Genomic DNA, 14,836 nt, shown 5'->3' on the forward strand with positions numbered 1-14,836 from the left:
AACATACTATTTATTGGCCGAGCTCTTCAGGCCATCGAGTCGCTTCTCCACCACCTTGATTACCTCGTTCAGTTGCTGGGCACCTATTTCCAGGTTCTGGTTGGTAGACAATCCATTCTGGCGCTGGTCGATCCAGTTCCACAGGTCTGCTTCGCTCGTCATGTATATCTGGTTGTCGAGAGCCCTGTGTCTGCGTTCAGCATCAGGGCCTGTGAGCTTGTCCCATAGAACCAGGAGGATCAAAACTATCAAAAGCACCGTCTTGAGGTCGAGCTGAGCAATAATCCTCTCTTTCAACAAAGGCTGTGCAGGAGTTTGCGAAACCGCTGGAAGCTCCTCGCGCACCTCGACCTCCTTCCGCTTCTTATCAGAGATCGACCTTCTCTTTTTGATAGAGACAGAAACCGGAGTTTCAGCCTCCACGCGCTTCTTCAGTTCCTTCACCATAATTCCCAAGGACTCCTTCTGTCCAGAAATGGTTCCCTTTTCCACAGCGCCTTTGATCCACGACTTGCCGCTCCAGACAACGGACGTCACAATGTAGATTTTGCAGCAGTTGTTCTCGCCCCAACTCAGATAGATCCGTGTCTTGACACGGAAAGAGTTACCCGATGGCACGTCCGGGGTGTCTGTGATCTGTGTCACCAGACAGCTCGAGCTGAGATCGCAGCGCTCGATTTCTTCCTCCACGTTACATTTGGTCTGTTTGGGGCCAACGGGGCCATTGAGCGGCTTCGTGTACGAGTATGTTCTCTTTTTCGTCGTCTCGTCAAAGGCAGGGATTTCCGAGATGTCTGTGTTTTTCTGTGTTTTTAGAAGATTCTTCAAGAACGTTGTATCGTGGCCAAATAAAAGCGAATATACTGCCCCGACAGGCGCAGGAATCATATCGTTAACAATCTCAACGTCACCCGACTCCGAAGAGTACGCATTGCTGGTGGGCTCGTGCTGCAAAGGGCCGTCGTAGGGTATTCCTCTGAATGTGCGGCTCTCAGAGTTATCGTTGAATTCTGGCTCGTCGTCTGTAATCATGTTCTCCTTGTCGGACACATCACTGTCGCTTCCAGAGTCAGGAAAAGACTCCTTTGTGGTCTTGATCGTTTTGCTTGGCATGGTTCCGTGACGAGACATTTTCACCGCTTCAGGGTCATCGCTCTCCTCAGACTCGGGATCGTCAGAGTCCACCTCGGACGTGGTGAAGTCCAGGTCCACGGTGTTGAGATTTGAGCCCGAGAGCAACGACGACCAGATCTTCACCAGCAGCTCGTACGTCGAGTCTCTGGAAATAAACGATGCGAAGGTGTATTTATCATGCAAAGTGCCAAACTCCAAAGCATTGGGGATACCAACGGTTTTCTTCTTCTTGATGGTGAGCACTTTACTCAACGTGATGGTGAAATGCGTAATCAGTCCAATCAGGTTCGAGTGGAAACTGAGATGGTTCTCGCTCACGTACAGACGGCCATGGATCAGCACGTCTTTGCGGTATGCACATGTGTAGTCTTCAATAAATATTTCTGATGGCGGAATTTCAGGGAACATCTGATGGAACGAGTCTTGTCGCTTCTGGCTGGGGAGCTTTATGTCCAGCTGTTCCGCAAGCCGTTTTTTGCGAGCCTCGAGATCCTCTTCGTTGTCTACTATATTTGTGGTGTGGCGGCTCAGCTGTGCAGTGTCGCTGACTGTAAGTCGCCGTCTTTCTCTTGGCTGTCTAGAACGTCTGTTGTGGGTGGCCCCTTCCTCGTCCAGAATGCTGCTATTGTTGTGAGAGCTCAGCGTGTACAGCGCATTCGCACTCACCGATTTTTTGATCGAGGTCGGAGAGAGCGTCCTCCTGGCGACGGTCAGGTTTCGGGAAGAGCTTGGGGTCTCTTCCACGGGCGTGTTGGTATTTGGGGACGTTGGCTGAGTGGTCGTTGTTGGCGGATCAACAAGGGTGTTGGCATTTGTTCGGTTGGTGCTGTCGCTACCAATGGCAGAAAACGGTGGCTCCTGGGTTTCGGAACCGGCGGGTTTGGGGAAATAATCCAGGGTCAAGGAGCCTTTGCCCAGAGAACTGAGCACAGAGGTCTTGATGGGCTTGAACTCAATGTTCTCGACGGGAGACGGGCTCTGGTGGCGTTCCTGTTCGCCTGAAGGGCTCAGAGTTGGTGGATTCTCGTGCAAGTTTGTCTGGGACCTCAGATTGAAGGAGTGCATCAGACTTTCCAAAATCCCCGTGCCGGTTTTGGGTTTGGTGGTGGACCGTGCGCCCGCGGAGCTGTCTGATTTGTGCGACGCGAGCTTCTTCAACGACCGACTTGTGCGGTTTGTGACGGAGGTGGTGGATCTGGTCGACGTCGACGCTATTTCGTCGAGGTCCAGATCGTCGTCATCTTCGCTATCGGGTCTTGTGTGCTCCTTGATTCTCGATTTGAGTCGCGATATGGAGTCGTTGGGGGTAATTGGCGAGATGGTGGGAAGAACCAGAAACGAGCCTGTAGGGCTCACATCGGCGTTCGATTCCGGCCTTGGGTTCTTGGAAGGCATGGAGCCTGCGCTGGACACGGATGACTGGCTCTTCCTCTTGTTCAGAAAGTTTTTTATTCTGAAACTGGCTCCTCGGGGCGTGGATTTCGAAGACTCAGATGTCATTCATACAATAAAGCGCAACAAAAAAATATATAGGCCCCATTCAAAAATAGGGGACTCTACAGAAGCCGTACGTAGGCACGTCGACGTGCATTATTTGATTGGACATAAGCGGGTGGATGAGCAAGTGCAATCAGCGGTCCTCGGCCCATTCATTTTCACGTCTGATTGCCGCCTCCTCCTCTGGTGTGAAATCGTTAACTATGTTGAAAGTCTTGCGGATCTCCTCAGGAGACTTGCCGCGGATCATCTCCGCCACGACTTTGCATCCGGCGTTCAGCAGCGGCTTGATGTTGAGGTAATTGGCAGCGAGGATGATCTCGTACAGCATCTCCTGGTCGACATTGAGGAAGTTCTTGTCCCAAGCGTCAATTGGCGCGCTTTTTTTCGAATCGTCGTCCTGTTCGTCGTCCGGGAAGTTGTAGTCTTTGTAGTGGTCACACCATTCAAGAATGTTCTTCATAACCGCGGAACGCACGTTCTGCGTTGGAACCTCGATGGGTTCGTCCTCGTCCTCGTCATCTTCCTCTTCCTCTTCGGCGGGCAGCAGATTTTTCAGCATATTCTTGATCAGAATACTTTTTTCGGCAACCTTGCGCTCCACAGGGAACTTGTCGCCGTCCGACGTGATGATAATGATCTTTCTCTCAGTCATGGCAAAAACAAAGACAGGATGTTTTTTTCCAGTTGCATCGGTGTAAGGAGGCATATAACATTTTGCTTGTCGTGAGGAAGGGATGGCGCAGTTCAAGCAGGACGACACAGCTGGATGGTTTGTATAAGGCAGGGGTGGCTGATTTTACGAGCTCGAGCGTTTTATGTCGTTTTTTTGGCCGGTGGCTAGACTACTGTATCTAACGAACGAAACATTCAAAATACATAGAAGGTTGGAGTAGGAGCCAAAGAATTGAGATGCTTGGGAGTGATTAAACAGGCTCTGTAGTTAAGGCGTTTCTGCTGCTACCTAGCAATTTGCTTGGGTGAGCGTATACATTACTGCCCCCATCCATTTGACAGGGTCGTGCGCAAAATTTTAAGTTTTTCAAATTTTCTTTTCCAATCTATGGCTGGCGAAGAAGAGATTATCTCCTACGTTGCTGACTACTTGAAGCGTAACGGCTACAAGAAGGCCGAAACTGCTCTACGCAAGGAGGCCAAAGGAAAAATCACGGAAGTCGAGGGAAGACTGGAGGACAAATGGGTAGAGAGCAAAGAGGGCTCTGAGGAAGATTCTTCTGAGTCCAGCTCCGAGGGCGAATCCAGCAGTTCAGACTCAGACAGCGACTCGAGCTCGGATTCTGACGATGGTTCGAGTTCCAGCAGCGGCTCAAGCTCCAGCTCGGATTCCGAGTCGGATGAAGCTTCGGAGAAGGGCTCCGATGACGAACCGGCTGAGGAAGCTGGCTCCAGCTCTGACTCCAGCCCTGCTGAGGATTCTGATTCCAGCTCTGACGGCGAAAGTTCTGACGGTGAAAGTTCTGACTCCAGCTCTGACAGCGATGGCTCGAGTTCCGACAGTTCTGACGACGAGTCGGGCAAATCGAGCTCGAGCTCTAGTTCAAGCTCAGGCTCAGACTCCGATTCTGATTCTGATTCTGATTCTGATTCTGATTCTGATTCAGGTTCTGATTCAGGTTCAGATTCTAGTTCGGATTCTAGCTCTGATTCAGATTCAGACTCAGATTCCGGCTCTAGCTCAGATTCCAGCTCCGGCTCTAGCTCAGATTCCAGCTCCGACTCAGACGAGAAGGTCGAGGAGAAATCAAAGTCCAGCTCGGACTCTGATAGCTCTAGTTCGGACTCTGACAGCTCCAGTTCTGATTCAGAGAGCTCTAGCTCCGATTCTGACAGTTCCGACTCAGACAGCTCCGACTCAGACAGCTCCGGTTCAGATTCAGACTCGGACAGCTCTGACTCCGACTCGAACAGTTCAGACTCCGACTCAGACGCAGGCTCGAATGCTGGCTCCGACTCCGATTCCAGCTCCGATTCCAGCTCCGATTCCGACTCCGACAGTGATTCCGAGTCTGAGAAGACCAAGAAGCGCAAGAAGAATTTCAGCGAGCCTTCGTCCAAAAGAAGCAAGACTGGAGCAGAGTCTCCGTCGTCGTCTTCCACAGCCTCGCAACCAGACAGTCCTAGTGGATCTTCCAGAGACTCAAAGTCGCCCATTCCAGCTCCTACAGAGACCCTGAAGCCCGGCCAGCGCAAGCATTTCTCGCGCATTGAGAAAGAAAAGGTTGCGTTCGAGGACACGGTTCTCATGGATAACGCATACAAGGGTGCCGCCGGCACGTGGGGAGAGCAGGCCAACGAGCGACTTGGCAAGGTGCGGGGCAAGGATTTCACAAAGAACAAGAATAAAATGAAGCGCGGCTCCTACCGTGGTGGATCGATCACCATGGCGAGCGGGAGCTATAAATTTCAGGATTAAATAATGTTTTAGATTAATATTAATATTTATTAAAAAAAATTTAATTATTTTTTATGGCACGGCCCAACAGGGAGATTCTTACCGGGGGTAAGAAGTATGCTCAGAAGAGGAAACAGGCCAACCGCGTGGAGGAGGTCGTGTTTGACAAAGACTCGAGGGTGCAGTACTTGACCGGATTCCACAAGAGAAAGCTCCAGAGGAAAAAGAAAGCCCAGGAATATAATCAGGAGCAGGAGCGTAAAGCACGGCTCGAGGAGCGACAACGGATCCGTGAGGAGCGCAGGCAACAGGTCCAGAAACGGCTGCAGGAGCTGAATGAGGCGCTGAAGATCCAGGGGTCTGAGGACGAGGAGAGCGAGGAGAGCGAACAGGAGGAGGACAAGGAGGAACAATGGACAGGTTTTGACTCGCAGCGGTCAGAGTCCGACGAAGAGAGCAACGCCGAGGGTGGCAAAAAGGGAATACTAAAGCAAAAGTACGAGATCGACGACGCAGACGCCCCTATTCCTGGCGTGTCTACCGTGGAGGTGGAGGCCATAGAGAACCCTAACCAGATCGATCTGATGGAGCTGGCGCGAAAAAACCGTGTTGATCTGCAGAAGGCCGAGGAGGTGCTCGAACAGTCGATCGAGCGGGCCAAAAAGTACGCTCGTTTGGTGGGGGCCGACGAGAAGCCCAAGAAGAAGAAAAAGAAGTTCAGATACCTGAGCAAGGTGGAGAGAAGGATCCAAAACCTCAAAGAGCGCAGAAAGTAGAAAGTCTATGTCTATCTATCAGATGTATTACCTAATGTTACATACTTTGCAACTCGAGGTCCGGCTCGGTCGCTGATTTCAGATACTCTGTCTCGATCTTGAGGAAGACCCAGACCCATCTTCTGAAGATCTCGAGGATCTCGAGAACAAAGTTGCCTGTCTCGTCGACGTACAACGAGCTCAGAACTGCAGCCACCCAGGAGTACTGCTCGCCCGAGAGCAGATCTGGGTACAGCAGCCTGTAGACCCAGACGAACCGCAGTTGGAGGTCGATGAAGATGGCGAGGTAGTAGAACGTGGAGGTGTACACGAGCTTGTGGCGCAGCAGCGGCAGACCGCGCTTACTAGACAGGAATCTCATGAACATCTGGAAGTTCCAGTCGTAATGCACGTCCCAGAAGAACGTGTAGGACGAGTTTATGAACACGGCAAGATACCAGATCCGCAGACCAGCCATATTGGACCGGATGAGAATATTTGCAAACAGGGGCAGGAACGCGGACGAGTACTTGATGGCGTTCATCAGATGCTGCTTATTTCTGCGCCTGCTCTGTTCATATTCGTGCAGACACTGCTTGAACCGGATCAGGGACGGATACATCGAGAGCAGGATGTCGAGGTTGTATATCTTCAAGTGGTCCTTTGTGAGCTCCTGTTTGATGTTCGGCGACGGCAGCGTCTGGTAGCCAAGAGCCAGAGCTGTCACATATACCAGAAAGTCGACGAGCACCTTGGTGTACGACGTAAATGTATCAGCCAGCAGAATATCGTTATTTCTGTGAGGAATGTCGATGTTTCCGACGCATATGCGACGCGCGGTTTCGACAAACCGTTTTCTTTCTGGTGACTGCGCGCCATACGGCCACATGAGCGTTCCAAACGTCAGCATTATGGCCAGCAGGGGGAGATATTCGAGGCCTCTGAAATACTGCTCGTTGGACACAAACAGGAGGTAGATGCTGTAATTCACAAGGTTCATGAAGGAGACTTTGTATGCAACGTTGAGACTGGCTCTGACGAGCCTGTGGTTGTCAGTTCCGCTCAGCTTGAGCACCTGGAGCGTGTCGATCTTGCACGCGTAGCAAACACGCAGGTTCAGGTACCAGAGCCAGACACCCGCGGTGACAAGCAGCAGACACTTGTACGGGAGAGGGAGCGCAAGCTCTCCGAAGGACACGGCGGCCGACTGCTGTGCTGCGCCGTGTGCGATTTCTTCTCGACGAGCAAGCATGGTGACAACACACTAACTGAAAAAAAAATAAAAAAAAATTACAATGTAAATGAATATAATTGGAGGTGACCGCTATTGGCAATACTTAGACCGCTTCAGATAAATTCGTGTTAATCCCGGCCAGAGGCTCATGATTAGCATGGTTGATCATCATTAGCGAGAACTGGCGGCCTAGACCGCCGCAGAACTACTTTTATTTCGAAAAGCACAAGATATCTGATTGTTAGTATGTGTCTCAGAATTTTCAGTGTGTTTGGCATAAAATCGAATCGTCATTGGTCTCCGTTTGGGGCGACAGCTTGTCATCACAGATACATACATTTTCAGGTTACACAGGAAGTGGTAAATATTTTTTGCTTAAGAAATATTTTCACCACTGGGAAAAACTTAATCACCCCCCACACCATGCTTATTGTTCCGTCCAATTCAAGCTACACTTATCAGAACCTGCTGGATTTGAACAATGTGGAGCGGTCCACGGAGTCGCCGCTCAGCGTGATTGGCCACATCGACATCAACGCCTACTTCGCCCAGTACGAGCAGATCAGGCTGGGCTTGACGCCGCAGGACCCCGTCGTTTGTCTGCAGTGGAACTCTTTAATTGCCGTGTCGTATGCTGCTCGCGAGTACGGCATAAGTCGCATGGACTCGCTCCAGACAGCGAAAATGAAGTGTCCCGATGTAGTGGCGGCCCACACAGCCGTTTTCAAGAAAGGAGAAGACGTCTGGAAGTATGTGGACTATTTGCCGGAGCCGGTCGACCATAAAGTTTCTTTGGAGCCGTACAGACGCGAGAGCCGCAAGATGATGCGGTTTTTCAAGGGGTTTTGCGATTCTGTGGAGAAGGCAAGTGTGGACGAGTGTTTTCTGGATCTCGGGCGGATGGTGTACCGCAAAATGATGGAGTTATTCCCGCAGCTGCGAGAAGTCCCAGAAAACCCCAGGGACACGATGCTGCCCCCGATTCCAGACAAGCTGCCGCCCGAGCTCGAGGAGACACACGGGATTTTCATTCCAGTCGAAAACGACGCTGTCATTGTGAGCGACTGGGACGACATAGCGATGATGATTGGCTCGTTGCTGGGGTATGAGCTGCGGCGCAAACTCAAGAAGGAGATGGGCTATACCACGTCTTTTGGCGTTGGCCGGGTCAAGACGGTGGCGAAGCTGGCGAGCGATTTCAAAAAGCCCAATGAGCAGACCACGGTGTTCAACAGGGCGATCGATAACTTTTTCGATAACTTTAGTCTCACGGATTTCTGGTCCATGGGAGGCAAGATCGGCCGTCAGATTTTGGAGACGCTGGAAGTTGACTCTGGCAGCCGCGAGGTGCGTTATATCAAGGATAACTTCAGCTTGGCAGATCTCACGCGCGAACTCAAGGATCCTCAGCTGGCTGAGAGACTGTACAAGATGGTGCGTGGCGAGATGCGCCAGCCGATCAAGCAGCGCACGGACGTCAAGTCCATGGGCTCGCACAAGAACTTCCGCGGTAATTCCGTGAGCAAGCCGGAGGATATACTGGACTGGTTCAAAGTATTTATCGTGGACCTGACTTTGCGGTTGCAGGAGCTGGACGAGGAAAGCGACGCGAAACGACGTCCTACCAAATTGACCCTTTACATGCGCAACCGGGCCAACGTGACGTGCTCGCGACAGTGCACGTTTCCGATCATCCGCGATCTGGACGAGATCCGCCGCAAGTGCCACGAGCTGAGTCTGAAGTTATTGAAGGAGCTGGAGGATATATGGGACGCCCAGCGCCACGGGCCCATGTTTCCGAGCACGCACGGAGGACTGGCGCTGAGCGGGTTCCAGGAACTCAGCGGGTACTCGCGGATAGACGAAATGATCAGAAGTGCTCCGAGGAGGGAGCAGGAGGAAGAAAAGCAGGAGCGCCAAGAAAAGACGGAAAATCTTCCTACAGACGAGAATTTTCTCTGTCCGCAGTGCGGGCGCGAGATGCCAGCGAGCGAGCGGACAGAGCACGAGGACTACCACTATGCCAAGACGCTGGACAGCACGCTGAACACGCAGAGTTATGGCGAGCGGCTGCTCCACGGGCGGGAGAAGCGCGGCGGCAGTGGCGATGTCGGCAGGCCGACGAAGCAGGCCAAGCAGACCAAGTCTGCCAAGCATGACGCGCGACAAGCTACACTTTTCGGTTGGAGCAAAAAAAGTTCATAGTTCTAATAATCCAAATTTTTCTATATTCATCAATTCGTATTAGTATACATCAGACCTTTTCAGTGGAGTCGTGCTGCATTTTGTGGAAGCTCGTCATGAATGCAAGACCCGGAGTGTAGTCAATGTACAGCTGGTCGACCTCCTCCAGAGTCAGGCCCTTGGTCTCTGGAACAAAGGCGAACACAAAGAAGATGGAGAAGACCACACAGCCGAAGAAGACAAATCCATATGCAAAGTGAATGGCGTTCGTGATAAATGGAGTGAAGAAGGCGATCAGGAATCCCCACAGCCAGTTGGCCGATTGGGCGATACCCATACCCTTCTGTCTAATTCTCAGTGGGTAGGTTTCCGAAACAACGACGAAGACACATGGACCCCACGTGGTGGCGAAGAAGAAGATGTACAGACACGAGAGGAAGATCATGGCGTCTCCCACGCTCTGGTTAGGATCCACGCCGAACTCGCCCTTGTACAGAATCTTGGTACCGATGGCTGCGAAGATGACCAGGCAGACGGCCATACCGATACCACCGCCGATCAAAGTGAATCTTCTTCCGAAACGGTCAACAACAAACAGCGAGCCGATGGTGGAGGCAAAGTTGACAACACCAAGAACAATCGAGGTCTCGAACGAGTCGGTCAGACCCACAGACTTGAAAATGGTGGTACCGTAGTAGAAGAAATAGTTGTCACCAGACAGTTGCTGCAGAGATTGCAAGATCACACCAACAAACAGTCTGTAGAAGATCTTTGGCTTACCGGTGAACAGCTCGCCCCACGATGCGGAACCGGCCTGGCGCTCGATCTCGATGGAGTTCAGAATAATAGCGGCCTCGTGCTCGACAAATTCAGAGTCGATTTCGACCTTGTTGACCTTGGCGATCGAGTTCTTGGCGTCCTCGAGTCTGTCATGCTCGATCAGGTATCTTGGAGACTCCGGCATGAACGTCATACCGAAGATCATCAGCAAGGCCCAGGCAAAACACAGGCCCAGTGGAATTCTCCACTGTCTCGAGTCGGTGTAGTTGTGGTACGTACCGTAGGTCGTGCAGTAACCAAGGAAGATACCAAGAGTGATCATAAGCTGGAAGTTGGAAACGAGAGCACCTCTAATCTCCTTTGGCGAGGTCTCAGAGATGAACATCGGACACAGCACAGAAACGGAACCGACGGCCAGACCAGAGATAATTCTGCCAATGAAAAATTGCACCCACGACGAAACAGAGGCGATCTGGATGACAATACCGACAATGTAGACCACCATGGTCAGCATAAGACCGATCTTTCTACCCTTAATGTCTCCAAGTCTACCAAGAGTCAGACCTCCGAGAGCACAACCGATGTTGAAGATGGAAATCATCAAACCGGTTCTCACGTTGGATAGGTAGTACTCGCCGCTACCGTTGATTTGACCGAACCGAGTCTTGAAGTCTGGCATGTTGACGAAACCAGAAATGGTACCGGTATCCCATCCGAAGACGAAACCACCGAATGCGATCAGAGAACAGAGCAGACCAGTGCCGAGATATTGCATAGCGCTCTTTCCGGTACTGATGTCCTGTTGTCCAGGCAAAGTTGCCTTGTTGTGTGCTTGGTCCTCGTACACATTCTCCGGAGGAGGAGTGACAGAGCCAATATCAGATTTTTTGGATTGTTGATCCGTGTTAGACATTTGTGTTTATGAACAGAGAATAATCTTGGGGAGAAGGGGCCATATTTATACCTTGCTTGCTGTTGCGTATTCTGCAAATTTCGGAAAAACTTTTTAATTGTCTGTTTTTCTTTTACATGCATGACGGAGAACGCAGAAACTCGGGTGGGGAGACTGTTCCGGAAAAACTTTTTCGGTTCTGCTGGAATTCAACGGGGTTGCGGGAAGGCCGTATAATTGCTCCAGCCTCCTAAAAACCTCTAGACTCATCCTCGGACTGCGTTCCGCACCCGTGTAGCGAAACCACTGTATGACAGGTGTCCATGTATTACTAGCTGCAAAATAACAGTACATCACGCGGAACATGTAAAAAACGGGTCGATGTGGTCCCCGCGCCCCGCGTCTCTCCCTCATTACCCCCCGATTTTTCCGCCTGCTGAGAGTGGAGTGGTTTTTGTTTTCCCCTGCAAAATTTTCCGGATCTGCAGAATAAGCAAAGGCAACTCTATTGTGTTCTCCATGTTTCTTTTTTGGCATGGGGAGGATTTCCCGGACCACGACCTAATATAACGTTATTCCCGCGTATTAGCTAGTAACAAGCGGCTTGCCCCAGCTTCCGCCAATAATCGCTCTGCGCCGTAATGGTGCCGTTTTGCAACCGGATCCCGTTCATCGCAGTCGCATGGTCTATCATCTCCACAGAATGCCCTAGTTGCATCATGCCCTGCACGAACTGCTCGCTTGCCGGCTTCTCCACAAATAAGGTCTCTGGAAGCAGCTGGTGGTGCAACCGTGGAAACGCAACTGTCTCCAGCAGCCCCATGTCGTAGTGGTACGTTCTGACCAGCGCTTCTAGAACAGCCGTGGTGATGCGGGACCCGCCGGCCGCGCCAATCACCATGTCCACCTTGCCCGTCGCACGGTCCACCACAATGCTGGGCGACGTCGACGACAGCGGCCTCTTGTACGGCTCGATATAGTTGTACACCGACGGCTGCAGGCCAAATGCGTTTTTCGACGTCGGAATGGAAAAATCATCCATCTCGTCATTCAGAATTATTCCGGTAACGGGGTCGTGCACCAGCGAACCGAAAAGCAAATTGACAGTGGTGGTGAGACTCACTGCATTTTGGTATCTGTCCACCACGCTCAGGTGCGAGGTTCCGTGCGGCTCGTTGGGTTGATATGCGGGCTCGTACGCCTGCCACGAGAGCGTGCCGTTGTCGTTGATTTTTCCGGCGGTGGCATCACACCACTCCTCGCTCGCGAGTCGCGAATACCGTGCATCACGGAGCTCCCGGGCCGTTTTGTTATCGCTCAAAACCCCCACGTCTCCCAAATTGCTCCGCACGCTCGCGAGCCACTTCATCGTCTCCACGAGCCGGTGCGACTCCCTCACCGAAAAGTCTCTATTTTTCGCCGGCTCGAATGTGTCTATGATTTTGAGCCCAGACAGCAACGCCAGTCCCGACGACGCCCCAGAGCTCGTATAAATGTCCAGTGCGCGCCGCGAAAAATTGTTCATCACGAGCGCCGGCTCGATCACGGCCTCGTACCGTGCAAAGTCCTCAGCCTGCAACACGCCGCCCATCCGTTGCACCTTGCGGGCCAGATGAGGAGCTATTGGCCCGTGCGGGTCGTAGAAAATTGCTGCCGAGCCGTTCTCCGCGACCTGGCGCAACGTCGCGGCCAGCTGTGGCCGTCTCATCACCTCGCCGGCCCGCAGCAGACGGCCGTCTTTGAACGCAAAATCCCAGTCGTGCCTGTTGTCGTAAAAATACGACTTGTACACCGACAGAGCCAGCCCCAGCAGCTCGTTCACCTCGAACCCGTCTTCCAAAATGTCCACAACGGGCAGGACCAGCTCCTCCCAGCTCACGTTGCCCGAGCCGTGCAGTCTGTACAGCTCATACAGCCCCTGTAGCTCGCCGGGAATGCCCACGGCCAGACCTCCAAATTTCGCCAGCACCTCGCGGCCGTTGAACATGTCCTTGTGCGCCTTCGCAGGGGCCATCTCGCGCGCGTCGATCGACACAGCGCCGTCCTCGTCGTGCTTCCGGGTGGTTATGAACGCGCCGCCGCCTATTCCCGCAGAAAACATGGTGTTTGTGGCTCCTATGCACAAACAAGTGGTGACAGCTGCGTCGGCAGCAAAACCCCCTTTCTTGAGGATTTCGACCCCCAGCTGCGAACACAGGGCAGAGTCCGACGCCACACCCCCATGGGAGCCGCGTGCCGTCAAGTTTGTCTGCGGATTCCACGTAGGGCCGCCAATAAACGGGACATGGGCTGGATATTTGGGCAGATTGGGAGGTTTGTAGCTGGAGGGCCATGACAGATAGACGACCAACAGCGCCATCAGGGCGGCCGCAGTGGCAACGAGCTTGGTCCTGTGCTTGTGGCGGAGCTCCGGCAACCGTTTGCGGCCGGCCGACGCGCCCAATAACGGCTGATCTTCAAGACCGTCCATGTATTAGTAAAGCAATAATTAAAAAAGATAAGAATATATTTTTTATAATTCCGAGTATTTTATTTTCCAGGGATTTTAAACTATACAACTATCCCTCTCTCAAATCCATATACAAGCAACTACTCATACAGTCTGGTAATCATACCAGTACCGACGGTCTTTCCAGACTCTCTGAGATTGAATCTCTGGCCAACCTCCAGAGCAACAGGGTGGAGCATCTCGCACACCATCTCCACGTTGTCTCCTGGCATGACCTGCTTGGAGTGGTCCTCCTCGGAGTCTGGGAATCTCAGGGTGACACTGACGTTGGTGGTCCTCACAAACATCTGTGGTCTGTAGTTCTCCGAGAATGGAGTGTGTCTTCCTCCCTCCTCCTTGGTCAGAATGTACATGGAGGCCAGGAACTTCTTGTAGGACTTCAAAGAGCCAACCTTGGCGACAATCATACCTCTTTGAATTTGCTCTCTCTTCATACCTCTCAGGAGAATACCTGGAGTGTCACCAGCCATGGCTTGGTCAAGCTCCTTGTGGTACATCTCAATACCGGTCACAGTGGTCTTGAGAGGAGTGGCGTTCTTGCCTCCAACAATCTCAACTTCCTCACCCTTCTTCAGCACACCTCTCTCGACAGTACCAGAAACAACAGTACCTCTTCCCGAGATGGAAAAGACCTCGTCGATAGGCAACAGGAATGGCTGCTCAAGGTCTCTAACAGGGGTTGGGATGTACTCGTCAACAGCGTTCATCAGCTTCTCGATAGCCTGCTTTCCGATCTCTGGTTGTCTTCCTTCCAAAGCACACAGAGCAGATCCCATGATGACCGGGGTCTCATCACCGTCAAAGCCGTAAGAGCTCAAGAGCTCTCTCATTTCCATCTCAACAAGCTCCAACATCTCTGGGTCGTCAATGGTGTCGACCTTGTTGACGAAGACAACCAGTTTCTGAACACCAACCTGTCTAGCAAGCAACAAGTGCTCTCTGGTTTGAGGCATTTGTCCGTCGGTGGCAGCAACAACAATAATAGCACCGTCCATCTGAGCAGCACCAGTAATCATGTTCTTGATGTAATCTTGATGGCCTGGACAGTCCACGTGCGAATAGTGTCTCTTAGGAGTTTCGTACTCAACGTGGGCAGTGGAGATAGTGATACCTCTAGCACGCTCTTCTGGAGCCTTGTCAATGGCAGAGTAGTCCAGGAAAGAGGCACCTCCGTTTTCAGAAAGCACCTTGGTGATGGCAGCGGTCAAAGTGGTTTTGCCGTGATCCACATGCCCAATCGTACCAATGTTGACGTGGGGCTTGGATCTGTCGAAAGTTCCAGCGAATCTGACAAACGAGTTGGCCACAACTCTTGGAACAGCACGCGCACCTGCAACACGGCCGAGATTCAGCGCTGGAAGCGCTCTAGTAACCAAAATAGACATAGTGCAAACAGCAAAATTTTCGTCGGAAATTTTTGGAACCTGCTTTTTTTTTC

At 52.0% G+C, this 14,836-nt stretch overlaps 9 protein-coding genes across 9 annotated transcripts; 4 read left to right on the forward strand and 5 right to left on the reverse strand.

Annotated features, from left to right (window-relative positions):
• Positions 1-6: 6 nt before the first annotated feature.
• KL928_000483 (uncharacterized protein) lies at positions 7-2,634 on the reverse strand (the record flags this gene model as incomplete). The annotated part of the gene is made up of 1 exon (XM_043205571.1): positions 7-2,634. The coding sequence occupies one exon, from the start codon at positions 2,632-2,634 to the stop codon at positions 7-9; it is 2,628 nt and encodes an 875-aa protein (XP_043062378.1).
• Positions 2,635-2,764: 130 nt separating this feature from the next.
• KL928_000484 (uncharacterized protein) lies at positions 2,765-3,286 on the reverse strand (the record flags this gene model as incomplete). The annotated part of the gene is made up of 1 exon (XM_043205582.1): positions 2,765-3,286. One exon carries the CDS (start codon positions 3,284-3,286, stop codon positions 2,765-2,767), a length of 522 nt encoding a protein of 173 aa, XP_043062379.1.
• A 408-nt stretch (positions 3,287-3,694) lies between these two features.
• Positions 3,695-5,065, forward strand: KL928_000485 (uncharacterized protein; the record flags this gene model as incomplete). Its single annotated transcript, XM_043205593.1, has 1 exon — positions 3,695-5,065. The coding sequence occupies one exon, from the start codon at positions 3,695-3,697 to the stop codon at positions 5,063-5,065; it is 1,371 nt and encodes a 456-aa protein (XP_043062380.1).
• Positions 5,066-5,118: 53 nt separating this feature from the next.
• On the forward strand, positions 5,119-5,820 carry KL928_000486 (uncharacterized protein; the record flags this gene model as incomplete). Its single annotated transcript, XM_043205604.1, has 1 exon — positions 5,119-5,820. One exon carries the CDS (start codon positions 5,119-5,121, stop codon positions 5,818-5,820), a length of 702 nt encoding a protein of 233 aa, XP_043062381.1.
• Positions 5,821-5,857: 37 nt separating this feature from the next.
• KL928_000487 (uncharacterized protein) lies at positions 5,858-7,051 on the reverse strand (the record flags this gene model as incomplete). The annotated part of the gene is made up of 1 exon (XM_043205615.1): positions 5,858-7,051. The coding sequence occupies one exon, from the start codon at positions 7,049-7,051 to the stop codon at positions 5,858-5,860; it is 1,194 nt and encodes a 397-aa protein (XP_043062382.1).
• Positions 7,052-7,456: 405 nt separating this feature from the next.
• On the forward strand, positions 7,457-9,238 carry KL928_000488 (uncharacterized protein; the record flags this gene model as incomplete). Its single annotated transcript, XM_043205626.1, has 1 exon — positions 7,457-9,238. One exon carries the CDS (start codon positions 7,457-7,459, stop codon positions 9,236-9,238), a length of 1,782 nt encoding a protein of 593 aa, XP_043062383.1.
• Positions 9,239-9,337: 99 nt separating this feature from the next.
• Positions 9,338-10,622, forward strand: KL928_000489 (uncharacterized protein; the record flags this gene model as incomplete). The annotated part of the gene is made up of 2 exons (XM_043205637.1): positions 9,338-9,353; positions 9,415-10,622. 2 exons carry the CDS (start codon positions 9,338-9,340, stop codon positions 10,620-10,622), a joined length of 1,224 nt encoding a protein of 407 aa, XP_043062384.1.
• An 856-nt stretch (positions 10,623-11,478) lies between these two features.
• KL928_000490 (uncharacterized protein) lies at positions 11,479-13,359 on the reverse strand (the record flags this gene model as incomplete). The annotated part of the gene is made up of 1 exon (XM_043205649.1): positions 11,479-13,359. The coding sequence occupies one exon, from the start codon at positions 13,357-13,359 to the stop codon at positions 11,479-11,481; it is 1,881 nt and encodes a 626-aa protein (XP_043062385.1).
• A 119-nt stretch (positions 13,360-13,478) lies between these two features.
• On the reverse strand, positions 13,479-14,783 carry KL928_000491 (uncharacterized protein; the record flags this gene model as incomplete). The annotated part of the gene is made up of 1 exon (XM_043205660.1): positions 13,479-14,783. The coding sequence occupies one exon, from the start codon at positions 14,781-14,783 to the stop codon at positions 13,479-13,481; it is 1,305 nt and encodes a 434-aa protein (XP_043062386.1).
• Positions 14,784-14,836: the final 53 nt, after the last annotated feature.

This window comes from Ogataea angusta, assembly GCF_019207475.1.
Source record: "Ogataea angusta isolate 61-244 chromosome Unknown 61-244_NODE_1_length_1302399_cov_90.877568, whole genome shotgun sequence".
Lineage (NCBI taxonomy): Eukaryota > Fungi > Ascomycota > Pichiomycetes > Pichiales > Pichiaceae > Ogataea > Ogataea angusta.